The 22,191-nt window shown below is 41.9% G+C and overlaps 1 protein-coding gene across 1 annotated transcript; it reads left to right on the top strand.

Annotated features, from left to right (window-relative positions):
* The first annotated feature begins 10,255 nt into the window (after nt 1–10,255).
* On the top strand, nt 10,256–21,319 carry SLBP (stem-loop histone mRNA binding protein). Its single transcript, XM_063457665.1, has 8 exons — nt 10,256–10,350; nt 11,419–11,553; nt 12,968–13,075; nt 15,174–15,236; nt 16,200–16,331; nt 16,905–17,054; nt 17,884–17,935; nt 20,487–21,319. The coding sequence occupies exons 1-8, from the start codon at nt 10,307–10,309 to the stop codon at nt 20,589–20,591; spliced, it is 789 nt and encodes a 262-aa protein (XP_063313735.1). The 5' UTR covers nt 10,256–10,306; the 3' UTR covers nt 20,592–21,319.
* The last annotated feature ends 872 nt before the right edge of the window (nt 21,320–22,191 follow it).

Genomic DNA, 22,191 nt, shown 5'->3' with positions numbered 1-22,191 from the left:
CTTTGGGGAGTAGGAGGGCATCCATTAGCTCCTTGATTGCAGTGCTGTGTTTGACTGGTGTACCGGCGGTGGTAAGAAATCCTCTAGTCTTCCAAATTAGGCCGAAGTCATGTGCCACGCCTAGAGCATATCTTGAATCTGTATAGATGTTGGCACGTTTTCCTTCGGAAATTTTGCAGGCTGAAGTCAGAGCCTGTAATTCAGCTTCTTGTGCAGACATTGCTGGTGGTAAGGATGATGATTTAATAACTTCATCTGTTGTGGTTACGGCATATCCTGTATGATATGTTCCTCCTTCATCGGCATATCTCGATCCGTCCACAAACAGGGTAAAATCCGGATCTGGTAATGGGTTCTCATGCACAGTTGGTAAGTGCACTGTTTCCATTTTCATCTGTTCAAAACAGTCATGAGGTGTTTCTGGGTCATAATCATTCTTTATGACTAGATCTTGGAATTCCTTCTCCAGGAAATGGCGTGGCCATGCTTCTAGAAGGTCAGTTGTTGGGTATTTGACAATACCATTTTCCTGTAGCTGTTCTTCATCCATGGTGGCCCATAGTTTTGCCATAGGCCCAAGATCATTCCATGACCTTGTCTTCAACTTGGTAACAGGAATATGTGGGATAGCAGTATCCCAATGACGGTAGAGGTAGTTAAGTTGTTGAGGTAGCTGGATCAAGACCATGCTATTGCCTTCAGAGTCACAATAGAAGTCTTGTGCAGTGAGCTTTACATCGGTCCGGTGGTAAAGCTCATCTTCATAGCAAGGTTCAGGGGTAATGTTTGGTTTGTACCACGTGGTGCAGAAGGCGTGATCTGGGCCTTCACAGAGAGGTTTTTCTCCTTCATAAAATGTCAAATGTGGATGCATGACTTTCTTAATACATCCACAGAGCAGGTGAATGTAGGTTTCATCCGTGATAAATCCATAATAGATACCCCCCTCAGGGAGTGGAAGAAGAGTGGACGGATTAAGCACCTGACATCTTTGGATGGAAATGTTGTCAGGCAAAAGAAGATGACACTGTAAGCGCAGGTGTCTGGCTGGAGACACGTGCTTGAGCTGGACTTGGTTGATGATGGCAGAGATGTCATGAGGGGCCAAAACAACCAGAGGGTGGCCAAGGACCAGGTCTGAGGTCTTCTCTATGAGTTCTCTCGCAGCAAAAACAGCCCTGAGGCAGGAAGGAGTCCCTCTGGCCACAATGTCCAGTTGACATGAGAAATATCCAATAGGCCTCTGGCGGCCTCTTAAGTCATTAGTTTGGGTGAGCACTCCTGTTGCGTGGCCCTGTCTTTCAGAGACAAACAATTTGAAAGTTTTGGAGTAGTCAGGGAGGCCCAAGGCAGGAGCAGAAGCAATGGCTCGTTTGAGAGCAGTAAAATTGTCCATAGCTTCTTTAGTTAAACAGAAAGGGTCAGACTTAAGTGCGTCATAGAGAGGTTGCATGAGCAGAGAGGCTTCTGGGATCCATGCTCTGCAGTAGGAAATGAGGCCTAGGAAGGCATGAAGAGACTTAGAAGTCCTTGGAGGCGGAATATCCAGCACAGCTCTTACCCGGTCCCGAGTAAGATGTCTGGTACCTTGAGATAGGCAGTGTCCAAGGAAAATTACTGAAGGCTGGCAGAACTGTAGCTTGATGAGCGAAGCTTTGCATCCTTGTTCTGCCAAATAACAAAGCAGACTAATTGAGCACTCTTCGGTGGTGGGTATGTCATCTCCACAGAGCAGCAAATCATCCACATACTGAAGCAGAACAACTTCTGGGTGCTCGGCTTGCCACGGGTCAAGGATGGTGGCCATGGCCTTTGCAAATTGACTTGGTGAATTTTGTGCCCCTTGGGGCATGACAGTCCAGGTATACTGTTGCATCTCATGAGTGAAAGCAAACAGATATTGGCAGGATGGGTCCAGTGGGACACTGAAAAAAGCATTTGCTAGGTCAATAACTGTGAAGAATTTTGCAGATGGTGGGACTCCAGAAAGCAGAGTATGAGGATTTGGTACAAGAGGGGTGTCCAGGACTGTAGCTTCATTAACAGCACGGAGATCCTGAACCATCCTGTACTTCTCTGGCTCACCCTTCGGAGTTTTCTTCTTCACAGGAAATAACGGGGTGTTGCATTCAGATTTACATTTGACAAGGGCACCCTTCTCCAAGAGTGCCTTAATGTGGACAGAAATTGCAGCTGACTGTGCTGGTTTTAATGGATACTGTGGTTTTCTTGGTAACTTAGCTCCTGGAATAAGCTTTACCACCACAGGGGGAACATTTAGGTGACCTATGTCCTCTGGGCCTGAGGACCATAACTTTGCGGGCACCTGTGTTTTTAATTCCTCTGGGAAATTGGACCTTAATTCTGCTGTCTCCTCACGGGGCTTTTCTAAATGCAGCATCAGAGGCAAAGAGCATAGGGCTGAAGTGTCTGATACAGACAGGGGTGTAAACATTTCTACCTGCCCATCCGGGGTAAACGTGATGGATGCTTGCAGGCGTGAGAGGACATCAGCACCTAACAGGTTAATGGGGCATGTGGAGGATACTACAAAGCGAGCGAGCAGGCTAGAACCAACTCGTAGCGGGGTTGTTAGAGGGCTATGTCTCGGCTGGCCATCCACTCCAACACAAGAGACATCAATATTTGACAGAAAAGATGGGTCTGGCAAGTCTTGTTCTCGTAGAACACTACGGGCTGCACCTGTGTCAACTAGAAATGTGGTGGGGTGGCCTTCAATGGGCAGAGTCACTGTGGCAAGTGGTCCCCCCTTATCCCCTGTAGACACTGCCATTACAGGGGTTACAGACACAGGCTTGCCAGTTTCCTATTCATCGGGTTCCTCAACTATTGGGACCCCTTTTTCGGTCTTAGTGACCGGGGCAGGTCTGGATGGCTTTCTTATCTCTCTTTTGGGTTCCGGGCAATCACTTTTAAAATGGCCTTTAGCTTTGCAATTAAAGCAGAAGCTATCCTCTGGTCTGGTGCCCCTGGGAACAGGGATACTGCGTGAAACCATAAGAGGAGCAGAGCTTGGCCTTTTGGGGGTCTGGGCAGATTCTAGGCCCCTAGCGACTAAAAGCAGGGTATCCAGGGGAACAACCTTATATTCAGGGCGTGCAGCAATAATTCCCTTGCGTATAGAGTCTTTAACGCCTTGGACAAACGCACCTGACAGCATTTGTGAATGAATTTTGTCAGTAAGATCAAACCCCAGATCTGTGAACATTTGATACAGTCTTGCATGAAACTTTTCCACTGATTCCCCTTTTTCTTGAACAACATCAGTAAGGCCAGCAGCCTGATCTGCAAGTTTGTCCTTAGCCCATTCTCTTAATTGGGTGCAAAAGGTTACCCCGGAGGGGTAATCAACATCACTGGAAAGCAGATCTGTACTGAGGTGACGGGCCATACTTGGCCAATAGGCATCCCCTGCTTTAATAGCACAAATGCTGAGTAGATCACGCCATGCGGCGGAATAAGTCTTTTGAATTTGAACTATCCCTCGGTAAAAAGGCATAGGTTGTTTTTCTGGGTCGGGGAGCGATTTCATTAATGCGCTAGCTTGAGTGGGGTTAAAGGCAACATATTTAGAAGGGGCCTGTTCTCCCCGACCCTTGTGGCCAAAAGGGTCATCGATAGAACGGTGAGTTGGGGCTCCCGCGGCAAGCTCCGATGAGACATGGGACACCCTGTCCATCTCGTCATCATCGAATTCTATGATATTGGCTCTTTTGCGTGGTGCAGGGCCCGAATGAGGTGAAAGGATCGGTGGTTGGGAACGAGCCCCAGATGCGGGGGTGGCTAGTGAGTCATAACCTGGGGATAGGTAGTCACCGGGGATTACCGGCATCAGGGCCGAACTGGGGGCCGCCATATTGGTGGCCGGAGAAGGTGTTACATTAGGGTTAAGGGAAGAAGCGGCGGCCATGTTGGAAGAGGGCACATCCGGGGCAGACTGTGTCGGACTGGGCATGACCGGGATCTGGGGAGTGGCTTGGGGAAGGGGTAGTGGATATCCGGGATAGGGCAGAGTCGTGGGATACGGGAAGGGGTAGGGCCAGGCTGGGGAGGGGAAGGAGGTGGGGTATTGGACTGGGATGGAGATGGGAGGGGGAGGAGTCGGGGCGAGGGTGGAAGAGGTGGTTAGTTGGGCGGATGAGGAGGGGAGGGGGTCATGAACGGAGAGGGAACGTAGGGAAGGAATGGCAGATGAAATGTTAGTGGGAGGTACAGCAGGTAGCGTAGGGGTGGACGAGGATGATGGGAGTGTTAGGGACGGGGAGGGGGAAAAGAAAGATCCATCAGAATTCAGGACCGGGCAAACAGGGGAGGTGGCGGGATGAGTGTTAGGAGGATTGGGAGCGGGGAACATAGTCAGCTGGCTATCACCTACTGCTGACTGAACCTTGGGGATAGATGTCCCCTGGGCGCCACTTTGGGGCGCTGGCTGAGGGTAGACCCCAGCAACACAATTCTGATGATACACAAACAATTTCACACCCTTGTGATTTATTTCTTCCTCAACCCAACCTTCTAGCTGAATAGCCTTCGCTACTCTGTACCATGCTTCAGCAGTCTTTAATAAACCATTATCTGTAAGCTTGCCTTTCATTTCTGCCAGTAACTTACGCCAACTTTCTGGTTGCAATCTTCCACCCGTTGGTACAGTAATTTTACATACTTTTGCAATCTTTACAACACCTTTAACCATCTCCTCACCCTCTCTGTTTTCTACCAAATCACATGCTAACCAGCCCTTATTGGGCTTGCTTAAATCCTGCCCCATAATCCCTTTACCCCTATACCAGCGTCCTAGATATAGGGAGAGAGAAGGAAAACGGAACAAGAACGTCTACAATGCTCGACTGCCACCCGAGAATCGTAAAACTTTCTCAGGTGCGTCTTCCCAAAACGTAGACTAGTCACTGAATCCGCCTACCCGGGGTGGTAGACACGGATTGGAGCGAGGTGAGAAGTGTGTGACCAATCACTTCTCCTTCAAGAGGAATGGGAGTGGATAGTATAATAATATAGGAAGTACAGAAAAGATGAGAGGCAAGGAAAATCCTTAGAGACAGACACAGGAGTTCATGAGACTCCTATTAAACAAACAAGACAACAATACAGTTGAAATACAGTGCATGCATCACAATTCAAATGAAATCAACAATAATTCCTTTCCTTTACTCGTGTGCTTACTCCAAAGTCACCTCCCTCAATCCCGTAGTATCTTACTACCAACGGCCAAGGATAACAACTAACACCGGTCCGAAATCCATATGCCTCCCTCGTCACAGCAGCCCACTAATAGTGTCTGCGCTACCCTCACTCTTGTAGTGCCCCTATAAAGACCCACTTTATAAGTCCCACTACTCCGTGGTGATGAAGACAGCAATGCCTGCCCGAATTCACACACCACAAAATAAAAATTGGAATGGCTCCAGCTCAGCGCTCAAAGCTGGAGGGTACCACCACTCTGCAAGCAGAGTAACGTGCACAGAGAAGCTAGCTAGGCTATCAAAGTGGCACAAGAAGGATCCCCAGGAAACTATGAGTCTACACAATCTCCACAGATCCAACACACCTCTTTTTCCCTACAGCCCCAGCCACGAGGCTCCTAAAAGAGTTAAACAGGAAAAGATGACCCCCAGGAACACATCCACAGGTCAACCCCCCTTTTTCCTTACAACCACAGCACCGTGGTTCCTAAAAGAGGTAAAACAGGCAACAGAAGACCCCCAGGAACGAATCCACAGGTCCACCCCCCTTTATCCCAAAAGAGGTAAAATACAAACAGATAAACAGACAAACCGAAGACCCAGGCAAGTCCCCTCAGGTCCACCCCCCTTTATCCCAAAAAGGGGAAAACAGGCAAACAATTCAAACACACCCAGGCAACAGATAGACTAAAATGCAGGTAAACAAGTGAGTAACGAGGCACCGGGCAAGATATTACCTGTCTTTGATGTCCTCCCGGGAAGCAGTCACAGACACGTGGACGGGTCAATCAAAGGGGCCGGAACGTACCGGTGGCTCTGCAGAAGTCTCTACCGTGTATCTGGAGGTGATCAATCTCCCTTCCTTCCCCCTGGATTCCTCCGTCCACCCTTGTCTTCCTTAGGACGGCTCACCGGCCAGACATAGCCCGGTGCCCCACGTTGGGCGCCAAGTTGTTATGGTACTTTTTGAAAGTAAACCAAAATGTTTAAAGTCTATCTGTTCCTGTCCAAATCAATAAAATTAAATTGCGTATATACGCTGAAGTAATTAAGTCTGACACACGAGGTTCAGGTTAAAATAACTTCGAGAAAGTTTATTGGCAAGTGAAGTAAAAGCGGGCGCGCAGGCCCTTTTAAGAGGCATTTTGCGTCATCATTGATTATTAGAATATCAGCAAATAAACATCATCAATTGGATTAATTGTTAAGTGACGGAGTTAGTGTCTTACCTATTGGTTAGTAAAATTAAGAGGTTAGTCCCGTGCCCACCCATCAGAGGTGGGATTATTCTGGACACGGGTGGGGGACAAGGGGGTCCTAAGCGTCATTTTACACGGTCAGTGATATCAGGCTTTATGTCCAGGTGCAAGGTCTCTTATGAATAGAACATTTCATTACTACTGTGTTCTGTGGCCTTCAAACTATACTATCTTACAAACTCTTAAGGAGTAGCCAGCAAGTCTTAAGGAGTAGCCAGCACCTCCTGGTACTTGTCCTTGAAGGAAACACGGTCTTTGTCTACTGTATTAATTGGGTTGAGAAGTTCAGTCACGTAATGTAGTTTTAAAATGAACAAGTTAAGTCATGAGGACAAAATGGAGGATTGAAGAAGTCAGGTTAGGAGGACAAAATGGAGGACGAAGTCACAGTATAAAGTTAAAATGGAGTTAGTACAATAATTCAATACAAGTACAATAAAGATTTTTAATAATTCCACATCAGTATCACCCTCAAATGTAACTGTAGGTGAGCCTTTTGCAGCTCCCATTAGGGCCCCTCGGTCTGAGTCCCGTATAAACTTAATGAGCACGTCCCTTGGAGCTTCCTGGGGTGCCTTGGTCGCTTTGGGGAGACGAAAGCAGGAGTCCATTCCTACTTGTTTTGCCTGCTTTGGGACTAGTAACGTGGCTATGAGCCTCCTGCAGTAATGTGGCAGCTCCACAGTGGTGATCGTTTCGGGAACTCCTCGGATCCTCAAATTCCTTGCTTTGGCCTTGTCTTCCTTTTGCAAGGATCCCAGTGTTGCATCTGTGGCCGCTTGTGCCACCCAGGTGCCTTTAAGGGACTCTTCGATGGACCCTACACGGCCATTGAGCGTCGAGACCTCACCTCGCTCTTGTGCCATGTCCGCGTCGAACATTGCTTTAATTTCTGTGCTTAGCGCCTTGATGTCGGCCTTTGTAGCTGGAGCCGTGTCCCCTAACTCATGAGGCGGCAGAGGTAGGGTTTGTATCCTCCCGGGAACGGGATTAAAGCCTCATCCGAGGATTGGGAGGCATAGGCCTCCTTCGGCGCCATCTTGGCGGGCGCATGCCGTTGTGCCTGGCGCAGGAAAGTGCCTATATCCTGGGAACCGGGATCCGGATCGGCTTGGCTTTTCTTCGCCTTCTTCCCCATGGTGTGCGGGATCAATGGACCGGTTTGCGGGTCCCAGAGTTTGTTCTGGCCGCTGAAATGAGTGGTTTAGCGGGTCCCGAACACGGAGCTGTCGTGTGTTGCGACTTGCTCGCTCAGGCGCTGGCTCCGCCCCCCCTGTTTGTTTTTTTTAACCTTACTCTTTTTTTTTTTTTTTTTATATTTTGTTTTGGCAAGATTGTATCTGTTTTCTGAACCCTAAACACGTACAGCCATGCGGCTTCCTAGCAGAGACAAAATGGAGTCTCTCTTCAAACTTGCCTTTTGTGAAGCGATATTAAATTTCCGGTCATCAACGTATCCACAATCCAACATAGGAGTTTAATAGTATTAAATAAAAAAGGAATTTTATATATTTACTCAGGTTTTATAACACATTAAATAATAATGGCATCTTATATCTCAGAATTCTTACATTACACCTTTTATTTTTAGAGAAAGAGAGATTGTATATGGATAGATAGACAGATAGACAGATAGACAGACAGATATATAGACAGACAGACAGATAGATGTGTGTGTGTATACATATATATATATATATATATATATATATATATATATATATATATAATTCTGAGGACAGTAAATATTATGAATATTAACAGTTTGATTAAATATAAAATTAAACTTGCAAAAGCTCATCATATTTAAAAAATAATGTTTGGCTATGTATTACTATGTTGAATAACTATGTTAACATTTTAATTCTATTGGTCAAGATTGTATCTATGTTTTTTGAACACATAAAAAAAACCTCAAGGCCATGCGGCTTCCTAGCAGAGACAAAATGGAGTCTCTCGTCAAATTTGCCTTTTGTGAAGTGATACTAAATTTCCGCCTATTAATGTATCCGCAAACCCATATAGGAGTTTAATAGTATTAAATAAAAAGGCATCTTGTATCTTTATTTAGATTTTTTACATTACTCCTTTTATTTTGAGCGAGAGTGAGAGAGTGAGAGAGAGTGTGTGTGTGTGTGTATATATATATATAGGTCATGCTAAGGACAGTAAATATTCTAAAAATTAATAGTTTGATTAAAAAAAAAAAACAATATTGCGAAAGCTCATCATGTTTAAATAGTAATGTCTGGCTATGTATTACTAGCTATGTGTAATAACTATGTTATCTTAACCTTTCGTGTTTTTAAAAATACTTTGTTTTGGCAAGCCTGTATCTATGTTTTCTGAACCTTAAACACTAACAGCCATGCGGCTTCCTAGCAGAGACAAAATGGAGTCTCTCGTCAAATTTGCCTTTTGTGAAGTGATACCAAATTTCCGCCTATTAATGTATCCGCAAACCCATATAGGAGTTTAATAGTATTAAATAAAAAGGCATCTTGTATCTTTATTTAGATTTTTTACCTTACTCCTTTTATTTTGAGCGAGAGTGAGAGAGTGAGAGAGAGTGTGTGTGTGTGTGTATATATATATATATAGGTCATGCTAAGGACAGTAAATATTCTAAAAATTAATAGTTTGATTAAAAAAAAAACAATATTGCGAAAGCTCATCATGTTTAAATAGTAATGTCTGGCTATGTATTACTAGCTATGTGTAATAACTATGTTATCTTAACCTTTCGTGTTTTTAAAAATACTTTGTTTTGGCAAGCCTGTATCTATGTTTTCTGAACCTTAAACACTAACAGCCATGCGGCTTCCTAGCAGAGACAAAATGGAGTCTCTCTTCAAATTTGCCTTTTTGTGAAGTGATACCAAATTTCCGGTCATCGACGTATCCACAAACCCATATATAAGTTTATTAGTATTAAATAAAAAAATGTTTTTAAATATATTTATTCAGGTTTGTTTTTAAATGGTAAATAATAAAGACATCTTCTATCTTTATTCAGTTTTTACAAAGCATTAAATAAAGGCATCTTATATCTTTATTCAGGTTTTATACAACAATAAATAAAGGCATCGCATATTGTTATCTGGGTTCTATAAAACATTAAATAATAAGTTAAGTGCATCTTATATCTTTATTCAGAATTTTTTACATCTTTTATTTTTAGGGAAAGAGAGTGTATAAGTATGTATATATATATATATATATATACACACACATTCATATACATAAATATAGCTCTATATATATATAATCATTCTGAGGACAGTAAATATTGTAAATATTAAGAGTTTGATTTAGCTCCTCGTGTTTAAAGAGTAATGTCTGGCTATGTATTACTATTGGGAAATTTTTTGCGCCAAAATGTGTGACTTGATGTTTGGCGGGGAAATATTATTCAAAACAGACACCCCCTATACATGAACAGCTGCTACACACAATGCTGACTGACAGCACGTTCCACCAATCACCGCACAGCATCTCAAGACGGCGCACCAACCGCGATACAGCTTCTGGTTTTGTTCACCTCCATTTCGCAGTAGGGGGGTTATCGTGCACTTTGCATTTATTGATTATGCTCAAAAATCATTTTTTCGCACTAATTGCAGAGATGTCAATGAAAACCTTATTTATGCTAATGTACAAGTGGCCGTCTGAGTGCGTACGTGGTGAGGTGGGAGTAAAGAGCTTGTAGACGAGCAGAGGCTCCCCCTACTTTTTGGAGGTGGTACATTCCGGCGCCAGGCGCGGCTATAAAGGGCAGGTCTGTGGCGCGGTTTGCGCACTCGGGAAGTAGAGCTCAGTGGAATCATGTCTCGTAACGCATGGACTAACATTGATAACCGCGAGAGCAGGTAATTCACCCCCAAAATATCACATTATATCACCCTAAATCCTCCATATAGTGTGTGTGGCCTGCCTGATGGTATGGGGGACTTGGCTGGCTCAAGCAGTGTCCTGAGGCCTGCACACCATGCTGGCCGGCTGATTATTCATTGTACATAGTGTTATGTTATACGTGTTTTGTACTGCGCTACTCACATTGTTGGTGCCTTGTTCATCATGCTTGTTGTTGGTTTGTGGTGTGCAATCCTGCTCTGTTACTGGCTATTACACTCTGTATTTTCTAGCAAGGTACTTATTTCATTATAGATCTGCACTCATTTACTACCTAAGTAAAGGCCATGTGGAAACCCTGATATAGCACCTTCTAGGGCAATAATGTGCCCCCTCCCCCCTGTTTGTGCTTACTGGGGCCGGAAACATGCCCTGCCCCCATAAGGGCACATTTGGCTGGATGATACCCCACCCCCAGACCTACCCTGCATGGGATAAACTATTTGTTTTATCCAGGTTAATACTACTATTGCTTTTATTGTAGCATTTTGTATCTTTTGTCTAGGCCTCCTGGTAGTTTGGGGTCCTTATATTTGGCCAGTGTCATTATTTTTATATAATTAAACTATTGGGATTAAATATTATTTACCCAATGGGAATTTTGTTGTACCCCTGGCGTGTCTTCTAATATTGTCTGTATAGATGAATACAGCATCAGTTCAGGTCTCGATTTTAGCAGGAAAATGGCTTTTAGTTTTCGCAATTCTTGCACTCTTATGGTGTTGAAGGTAAAATATTAACTTATTCCTTTCCTACAATGACAAAGGGAAACACCCACCAGATATAACCCTCCTCAAAGAGTAATTCCTAAACAAAGGAGTTTAGTTTTAGTAGATGCATATGCAGAGCAACTTAACGTTCAAATATTTTATATACAAATTCTACGCTCATCCTTGCTGGTTTTTAGTATATGCCTATTTTGTTTGCAATCTCCTTATTAACTTGACTGTCTTGATTTAGTTTTTATTTTAATCTAAGCTATACAATGAATTGCTTATAATTGTGTTAAATTTTTTTCAATATAGGTCGCACCCCCCATCCCGCTGGTCTCAGGGAAGGAAACGCCATTGCAATGGGAAGTTCAGGCGTTTTGACGATACAGATTCTACTGTGTTTGATGAAGACAAACCGCAAATAGAAAATAATAGACGAGATGAAAGGTAACGTACATGAGATGGTTTCGTAGAATTCCCGGTTCAGTTCTTGTTGACTTATCCTTAACATGGTTGATATGAACTTATATTGTCTCTTATTCACCATATAGTCATTCATTTAAGGACCACTATAGGCACCCAGACCACTTCAGATCAATGAAGTGATCTGGGTGCCATGTCCCCCCTAGTTTTAACCCTGCTGCTGAAAACTTGGCAGTTTCAGAGAAACTGCTGTGTTTACACTCCAGGGTTTATCCAGCCTCTAGTGACTCTCTGATAGCCACAAGGGCTGCTTCCGCAACTTACACGGAGCAAATAGCACTTTGACGGAATCCAGCATCAAAAAAGATCCCCATAGGAAAGCATTGAGTAATGGTCTCCTATGGGCGGGTTTGAATGCGTGGATACGCGCCTGCCTGCGAATGCGTATTCTGCTCCACTTGGGAGATGTCGATGGAGTGGTCAACGGTGCTGGATTAAGGTAAGCAAATAAATGGTTAATAACATTTATTTCCTGCGGAACAGGGTGACTAGGTCTCTATAGCATTATGAATACAGATTTGTATTCCGAACGCTATAGTGTTTAAGTTTGTTAGGAGTGGGATAGATAACGTTTGCCATTGGTTAGCAATATTCAGGTGCTTCATATAACCTTAAATCTCTTAGTAGCTCTGAACGTAATGCGTTCTAGATCTTCTCATTATGCTGACCTTGGTAGAGTAAGCACAGGACTGCACCTGTTGCTGTAGCCTTTTATGGCAGTGTCCCTTTTTAATGCAGAACTTTCACGTGATTTTTCTCAACCCAATGGCTAAAAATAACGTTTTACATGTGCTTTTCCTGGCTCAACCAAAGCATACCATGTGAATATGAGCTTGTTTGAGCATCATTGTGATAACATTGTACAGACCTCTTGTGGCGATGTGTCCATTACATTACTTCCTCTGGTAAAAGCTTAATTGCATTTACTAGTTTAAGCAAAAGATTGCAGTAATGAGGTGTAAATTAACTTTGGAAATGTCTGTTTTTGTTTTTTACACCATGTCATGTTGGTTTGTGGTTTCTTGGAAATCATGTCAAGTTTACTGGTGGCCATTGATAAAATATTTTATACAGGCTAAACTGTTGCACTTAACAAATTTGCATTCTGTCTTGGTCTTTTCTTCATGGAAGCTACAAAAATCTTTCTACTGATACCCAAAGGGCCAGCCTTAGCATTCACTCACTCTCCTTACAACAATTTTGGCAATTTTTCCTGGTCATTGGCAGAATCCGCTGACTCGGCCAGTGGAGTGCAAAGTTGCTCTACATTTTTCAGCTTTGTGTTGATTGTTGACTAGTTCTGGCCAAATGTCATAAACTCCCTTACTGTTACATTGTTCTTAATCTGGCTTATAATTTCTTTGTATTTTTTTATCAGTTTTACCACACCAGAAAGTCACAAGCCAGTGCCAAGATGTAAAGATTGGGGTTCTGTAGTGGAAGAGGAAGAGTCTCTGAAAGAAACAATTGAAAAAGATATGGCAAAGTAGGTGTCTACTCATCTTAAACTGTACTCTCCTTGGTCGTGCCTCTGATTTAATGCTTCTGTATGAAGACATTATTTGGAAATTTTGTGAGGCTTTTTTTCTATATGGAATTTGTAGATCATAGGAAAAAATGTTAACCTACAATACACATTCCACTAAGGGATATCTAATGAGTCGCATGATTTTGGTCTATTTCCTTAGCTGTTCTAGCAGGTTTAGAAGTGATCACTTTTGACACTTGAGGTGCAAGTATATTTCCCTTGTTGAACAGAATATTTATAGCACCAATATAGATTATTTTCAAGAGAAGTGAATGTGAAACAAAATGTTGTTCTTGTTGAATACTTGGTGTCTCTGCCTGAAAAGTGAGTGAAGTTATACGCACTTTAAAGTCTGTTGTGGCATCAAAATCTGTATGGTTAATTTTGCTGAGTTTTTTTTTTAACTTATTTTTGTAGTGCTTTGCATGTTCACAAATGAATAGACATTGTAGTAGGTATCAACATAATATATCATCCAGTAAAAGGCATAACCTGTCTGATTCACAGCACTATTTAAAATTATTGTGGTTTCATAAAGAGTTAATCGTATGTGTCAGTTACTCGTTATGACTTACGAGGTACGGTTTTAGATTCAGGTACTGACATTTTTGTTAAATTGTGAGGTCACAAGCTTGTTAAAGTAAATTTTAATTACCACCAGGTATATTGTAGCATGATGGACTGTCAGCAGTAGGCAGGAAATTAAAACTAATATGTACTTTTAACATTAACAGAGGAGATGCACGCTTATTAGTAAATGTAGCCTCTAACATCTGATTAGGCTATTATTGTTAAATTACACTGTGTGTCTTAAGTGTTGTCGTGGGAAGCTGGGGTTGCTGCTGGCTCTGGCTATGTGGAAGATGAGGAAAGAAAAAGCAGCCTCTTCCTAGGCATGGGGAGTTCCTGTAGGGCATCCAAGAGGCCTACTGAGTCCCAAAGTCTCGCCATAGGGCACAGTGTTTGCAGATCGTGAATGGGTATGGGCGCAGTACTTTCCGTGCCACATGGTATTGGTGCATGGGGATAACTTCCCTGAGCGTTCTTCCAGTGTTGGTCGCTGTCGTTGGTTTAATAAATGTTTGTAAGGCTTACTCAGTTGGGGCACGCACTGGACCCACGTTGATGGATTGCCACTGCAGTGCGGGTAAGTATAAAAGATGCAGGCTGCTGTGGTTCTTGCCTGTCTTGCTTATTCCAGGGGTGTTTGCTGAGGATCCCCACGGTGTCAGCTCGGGCTTTCACATGCACTGCTTCAGCGCGCCACAACGGGCTCATCTGTTTTGGCCAGTGGCATTGTTGCGCCCCGTCGTCCATTTTAGTGAGGCCGTGTGGGAGCGATTTACTTTCGGCGTTGGGCTGCCCAGGTGAGATGCAAGGGTGATGGCTTGCCTGGGGGGGACCGGTATAACCCGCATCGGTTCAAAAGGGGGGTAAACAGGGCCTGGGGGGGGGGGGCGCTTCTGGTATGTTGTAGCTTTGTATTAGCCGGAGTCGAAAGCGAGGCAGCGGCCATACCCCACACTCCCCTCCTGGGTAGGCCTCAGTCCTCAAGCCCCAGAGTATCTCTCAAGGACTGAGAACCCACCCAACTTCCGGTGCTCCAGGACCTTGTACCACAGACTTCCAGGGTGTTTCAAGCAAAGTAAGGTGGGTATTTAACAAAATAGCTGAATTCCTCAGTGACTTGCAGCCTGCTGGCATGGCTGCCTGGCCCCGCCCCCTGTTCATTTTGAGGTTAAATGGCTTAATAAAGCAGTTTTAGTGTAGATTAGCGCTGCAGAAAATATTGGTGCTTTATACATACCAGTACTAATCCTCAAGCTGCAGTCTCGCTGCTCAACTTTCTGCCATTTAGGAGTTAAATAACTTGGTTTATTCAGCTGTAGTCACACCATCCTACATGATATTGCACAGCCTTCCTAATTTCTACAGAGATCTAATGTTTAAGCCCTCTTTATTGCACATTCTGTTTAGAATTATTTTCTTTTGGTGCAACATGAACAATTTGAGTTGTCAGAATTTAAAGGTTTATTTGTTTTTAATACATTTTTAGGTACAAGAGAAGGCTTCTGATTAGCGACTTTGCAACAAGGGAAAGAAGATTGTCTTCTGAAAGGTAAGTGGCATCATGTCACAAACATTCAGATTTTTAGGTATATAACTAAATGTACAGTTACTGTTATCCGCAAATAGAAGAATGTGCCGTCTACATTGTGTAAACATGGGACCTGCCTAATATTATTTTTTTTTTCTGGGCTGCCCTTTTGGGTAAGACTAGTCTGATGGGCAAATGGAATGTATGTAAAGGTTATAGGCAAGCTAAAACTGATTTGACTTGAGGACATGCCATTTCAGTTTTTTTCAGAGTACCTTTGTACTGTTTTGATTCACAAAACGTGTTTTAGATTTGAGTATGTCTGTACTAAATATGTATATGGACTCACCAAAGCAACTTCAACTAAAATGCATCTGCAGTCTCTGCTCAATTCTCTGCCATTTTGAAGTTAAATATGGCTTTCTTGCTACATGAACCACATCTTTCCTGTCTGTGACAACCAATATTGAAAAAAGGTTTAATTTTCAATCAAATATTGCTTCAGAAATTCTTGCCTTATGCTCTGTTCAGCTATCACACACAAGACTCCTGAATGCCATTAACAGAGTTGGAGAAAGAGAATTCTAAATTAAACACTGTAATAAGGGAAGCGTAAATATTACATTTCTTTGCAGGGTGGCTTTTAACTGTTAACTTCTAAATGGCAGAGAATTGAGCAGTGAGATTTCAGTGGCATGATCTGTACAGCAAAAACTGCTTCATCAAGCTTAAATTGTTTTGGTGCCTAGTGTTTCTTTAAATGTATGCATATTTAGGACACTCCAACTTGCAGTTGATAAAGCTTCAACTTTATACACAACAGTGCGACTAGCTCACTTGAACATATCTTCATGGCATAACTCAGATTCATGAGTGTTTATGGGAAAGCATCTCTGTAATATTAAGCCACTAATTCAGTCTGTTCATGGAGTGCATTTTGGGTTCTTTGCATGTAGGGCTTAACTATCCTTTGCTTTCTTTCAGTTCTGATTCAAAGGATTCATCCACTCCTGGAGAACTGGAAACTGATGCTTCTATTCTAGCAAGAAGACAGAAGCAGATCAACTATGGAAAGAACACACTAGCTTACGACAGATATTTAAAAGACGTGCCAAGGTATGGTGTTATTTGCGTAAGGATTATCCTGTTACTGCGATTCTTAACCCCTTAAGGACCAAGCTTCTGGAATAAAAGGGAATCATGACGTGTCACACACGTCATGTGTCCTTAATGGGTTAAAGGTTTATTTTGTCAAAATTTACTACTAGCACATAATTCTTAAAGGGAATTCTTAAAGCCCCCAAAATGTTATGACTCTAGGTTGCCTTTTTTCCCACCCCCATTGTTTTTTTTTTTTTAAAAAAAAAAAAGGTAATCACACTCCTTGTTTCCAGTTCTGGAATTCCTGCTGTGCCTTTGAATACATCAACATGCCTACTGCACAGTCCTTCAAATACCGCTATCGGCAACATTTGATTTGCAGACAGTTTTTTTTATTGTTTTGGAATTGTAAATGCCCCTAGTTGAGGTCAGGAAGACTGCCAGTAGAGGTTTCTGAAAATTTGTTATGCAGGGTGAAAATAAAGATGTGTTGATACAAATTTACAAATACAATTAATTCATAAGATTTGTTTGCTCTCAAAGCTTTTTGAAAAAATAAATTTTTTTTTTAATGACTTGATCTTTCAGGCATGTACGACAACCAGGTGTTCACCCAAGAACACCCAATAAGTTTAAAAAGTACAGTCGCCGATCTTGGGACCAGCAAATTAAACTGTGGAAGATTGCTCTTCATGCATGGGATCCACCTACAGAGGAAGGCAGCGAACTACAGCCATTGTAAGTTTAATTTATTTCTAGTGTCATCCTAACTAGCACCAGCCTTTTTTTTTTTTTTTTTTCTTCACTGACAATATTTTATACAAATTGTCTGTAGTCATGCTAACATGGATTCTCACTGGGGCCTGCCACACAGCCAGCAGTAGATCGCTCATGGGTGGCATAGATTTACGCATCTATGGTAGACTACGAGAATATTGCTCTGGCTCTATCTCTTCAAATTAAGTGTATTCCAAAATCTCCTTTTAAGTTGTCTTTCTCTGCAAACTGACATCCAAGATGTGCCTGTCTGTTTGGAAGAGAGGCCATAATAACATTCTGGGTTCATTAAAGCACAGTTACAAAGCTTCTGATTAATGCTTATCAAGTAAACAATTGTGCACCCTGACATCTGTTCTGTTTTTTTTTTCTTTACTAGATGTAGAGGTCTGAGTAAAAGGACACTTGGCAAGTGGTTTCCTCTCACTTGACATTACTTCAGATGTAGATTTAACTCCCTCAGCCAGAATCTCAGAGAATGAGTTTTAATAAGCCTCTTCCTCTGTCAATCAGACACTGCTACCTGACGATTTGGTGTATGGTTCATTCAGAAAGCAAAAGGCAGTTTGACTTTACACTAACATTGTTTTCAGAAAAGCATTTTTATGGCATCTGGAATAGTTGGGCAATCTAAAGTAAGCTGGTCTTAATTATATAGGCAAAGATTGAGACATACAGTAGTTTTACACTAGTAACTGTAATTCTGGTTAAACAAGCAATGGTCAAACAGGTTGTGTTGCATGTCTTGGTAGTCATACATTTATAATTCATATATTTGTTTCATTTACAGCAATGAAGACATGATAACTTGTTGTTCAGATACTGGATCAGACGAGAGCCTTGTAAGTTTATAATTTGCATGTATCTTGTGCTAGTACAGCTGTGTAATAGGCAGCATAACTGTATGTATGTTAATATTTATACTGTGTATATAAAACAAACATTTTAGAGCCAAAACTTTTTTAGAAGTCAGTTTTGAGTCATGATTCAATTTTTCTATAGATATTGCTGCTTGTATTAAAGTGTTTTAATGTGTACAGTCATGGTTAAAAAAAAGTACACCCTATTTGAATTCTATGGTTTTATGTATCAGGGCATACTGTCAATAATCTGTTCCTTAGCAGATCTTAAAATTAGGTAAATACAAGATGAACACATGCCATTAGTGTCATGATTTAACAAACTAAAGTTAAAATGGAGAAGCCATGTTTGGCACTATACCCTTATTGCTTCTATGGGAATGAAGAGGCCAAGTAGCAGACATGTGCTGCTAATCAAATGACCTTGACCATCAGAAAGTGTAACCACCTCTATAAAAGATGTTGTTTTATCTGTTTATGGTCTGGAGCATTCAGGTGTGTTGACACAATGCCGATGATGAAATACCTAATCAATGGTCTTAGAGCAGCAGTTATTGCTGTCTATCAAACTGGACAGGGTTATAATGCCATTTCCATACAATTTAAAGTCAGTCCTACACTGAGAGATTGTTCTAAAGTTAAAAAAAACCTTCAAGACGGTTGTCAATCTTTCCAGTAATGGACTTCCCAGCAAATTCACTCCAATGTCAGACCAGCGAAATTGCAAAAGACAAAGTTACATCTCAGAATCTGTAGACCTTGGTATGTTAAATGTTTACGTTCATGACAGTACAATTTTAAAGACTGAAGAAGTATGGTTTGTTCGGAAGGATTGCTTGGAGAAAGCTTATGTTCTCTAAAAGGAACATGGAAGCACGGCTTAGGTCTGCAACGTTGCATCTGAAGAAGGCTTCTGGAACGGTGTCTTTTGGGCAGATGAGACCAAAGTGGAGACGTTTGGCTATAATGCAGTGCCACGTTTGTGCTGATGTGATGTTTTGGGCTTGTTTTGTAGCCACAGGACCTGGGAACCTTGCATATATTGACTCGACAATGGACTCCTCTATAGCATGGCATTATAGCAGGGCTGGGGAGCCTTTGGCCCTCCAGTTGTTTTGGACTACATCTCCCATAATGCTAGCAAAGAATCAAGGGAGATGTAGTCCACAACATCTGGAGGGCCGAAGGTTCCCCACCCTGTATTCTAGTCAAATGTGAGGCCATATGTCAGAGCTAAAATTTGGCCAAAATGTTATCCTGCCTCAGGCCCAAGAACACCAGCAAATCTGCAACAAAATGGCTGAAAGAGGATTTATGGTGTTGCAATGGCCCAGTCAAAGTACAGACCTGAACCTGACATGCTGTGGTGGAACCTTAAGAAAACTGCATAAATAAATGCCTGCAAATTTCAATGAACTGAAGAAACGTAAAGAGTGGTCACAAATTCTATCAAAACAATGTTTCTGACTTTTTTGGACTATTGTGTTATTGCTGCTAAATGTGATTCTACATGTTGTATCATAAGGTGTACTTGGTTTTTCACGCAGCTTCTCCATTTTGTCTTTTTGTTGAATCATGACACTAATATGTAATGTGTTCATCTGAGGTTGTATTGACCCAATTTTAAGACCTGCTAAGGAACAGATAACTGTCATATCTAAAACCATAGAATTCTTAGAGGGTGTACTTTTTCCTGATCTGGTGGCAGTACAGTACGCAAGTGGGATGTAATTCCTTTGTTATGACAAGTATTCTAAAAGATTGAAAATTGCCTCTCCATATTACTGTTCAAAACCCTTGCAAGGGACAGACTAGCAATCTTGCTGACTAAGGCACACTGGATGCTACCAGGGGCCCAATAGCTCCCCAGATGGAGGATTTGAAAGGCTATGCTCCGAAACATAAGGTTATAGAGCTCAACTGATTTTATCATTTTATGCAGAGTTCAAAGCATTCTGTAAAGGCGGTCCTATCATCTATCAGGCCTTTCACCTGTGTGCTTGGGAGGGGCAAATCAACTTGTTAGTGCAAAATCCAAAGGATATTTAGCTGCTTGTCAGATTGGGTCTACAGTTTCATCCGCCCCCCTCCCCCGAACATGGTTCTGAGGTTTTTACATGACTGTAAGAACAGCGGACTGCTGTCTTGTTAGTTAGTTGACTCTATTAATCTATTTGATATTTTCAGACCTTGTCCTAAATAGTTTTTCTTGCATGCTGGAAAATGCTTCAAACAGATCATAAAATAAACCTAAAGCACTAATTTGGCAGTTTACAATTAGAGGAACATCATTGTGAAGTGTTGGAACTGCTTGGAATGGTTGTCACAATGCTTCTAGCGCTGTTCAATGCAGGCATGTAGAGGAAAGACTGCATTTTGGAGCCTGCCAATTTGATATTGATCTGCAAGACACTTAACTGTATGTCTAGTCTTCTATGTCGAAGGCTCAGGAAATGTATCTAAGTCGAAAGTCATGTTTGCAGTGTGCTGTAATTGCTCACAGGCTGATCTAACAGAGGATGTATCTCTTTAGTTTACAGGAACACCAACCAAAGTCAGGAAAGTTGAAACAGTGGAAGATGACTTTGATCTGGATGTATGCTTGAACGAAACAAATGATGCTGAACTTTTAAGCTAACATTATGTAATTTTTAAATTTATTTACTGAACTCATACTACTTATCAGAATTTCTGCATGTAATTTTCTTATATTATCTGTACAGAATGTCCATTACACATATTAGAGGCCAGTATTTACCTGCCATGCCTAATCTTTGTCTCACCGCTGTGATCATGGTCGTCAATATACCCCGTATCAGCTGGCGTGCTTGGGCATTGCTGGCCTGTACAATATTGGTGCTGGTAACTAATAGGCAGCTACGTTAAGTAAGCACTTCGTCTTGGAGCAGCAGAGCTGTATCTAACTAAAGCTAAGGGATATTAGAACACATGCATTGCATGAGATGGTACATCAGGATTTCTGCAGCATGTGTTCAGAAACCCGGTTCTGCTTACATGCTATCTGGGTGAGTGTAAGATGTAGAGTCCTCTTATAGTTCCCACTTTAATTTTTCAGAATAATTAAACTCCTGTTAATGGCCTTCTTAAAGGGTTACTCCAAGCATTATTAGCACTACAGCAAAAGGCACTTAAGTAGCCAGATGGTGTTTGTTCTGGTCAATCATTGACTGAGGGTGTCAGTTATCAAAGGATGGAGTGCCTGAGCAAGGAATATTTATAGAATGGAAATTGGCTAATAACACTGCTGCTGTGGAGTTGCACTTCTAGCTGCAATTTAAAGTGCCTATGTATATGCTGCATTGCACATACAGGGTCCTCCTACCACGATTCTTCAGAACATTGAAGTGGTCAGTCCTTAGAGTAACCCTTTAGTGCCTTTCTCTAAAAGCATTTTCCAAAGTTGCATACTAGTTAATGGAAATAACCTTTAAAAAGTAGGCTTTGACCAGTTAATAAAATTGTGAAGGAATGATATCTGCTCTGAACTGTGGGAATGTTTCACTATGGATTTAGGCCTTTTATGGTTCTGCAAACATTATATGTAGTGCTCAATTGAAGTCTGGGCTGCCATGCTGTATCGTTGGTTTCACCTGTAAAATGTACAGCTTTAATTTAAACTTGTATCAGTCTGTCCCACGTGCTAAGTCGTCAAGAACTGGTCTGCTGCGATATGAGAATTAAGTTCTGCTCCTGGTAGCTATACATCTATGCATTGTGCTTTCAGTCTGCACAGAATGAATGTGTGGTTTATAAATACCTAATGTTCTCAAATTGCTGTTCCAATGGACAGGAGCATATAAATGAGAATCTGAAATGTGAGCCACATTGCAGCTTGTATGGTGTCCTCCTTTGTTAATATGTACACATAAAGGAACCTATCGGCTAGCAGGGAGTAATACCATCTTTAATGTGATAATTTTGCAAACTGGTTACAATGTCCACTTTTAAAAAAAAATTCTACACATTGCTAGTCAAATCCGTGGGTGCAAATTAAACAGCTCACTTCTTACTTAGGACCATTTGTGGACTTCCAGCATGCAGAAAAGGCATCCTATTTAAATACATCGATTTGAGAAACTAGACTTGTATGCCACATATTAACATAAGCACGTGCTGTTATGTTGTCAAGTAATTTGGCTTAATGTGTTCTGAAGTTGCATTTCTTTAAATGTTAAATCTTTTGAGTGCTTCATATATTCCCAGTACAGGTGGTATCC

This window comes from Pelobates fuscus, chromosome 6 (assembly GCF_036172605.1).
Source record: "Pelobates fuscus isolate aPelFus1 chromosome 6, aPelFus1.pri, whole genome shotgun sequence".
Lineage (NCBI taxonomy): Eukaryota > Metazoa > Chordata > Amphibia > Anura > Pelobatidae > Pelobates > Pelobates fuscus.
Note: the sequence above shows the minus strand (reverse complement) of the source record. Positions and strands in the feature narration are given on the sequence as shown.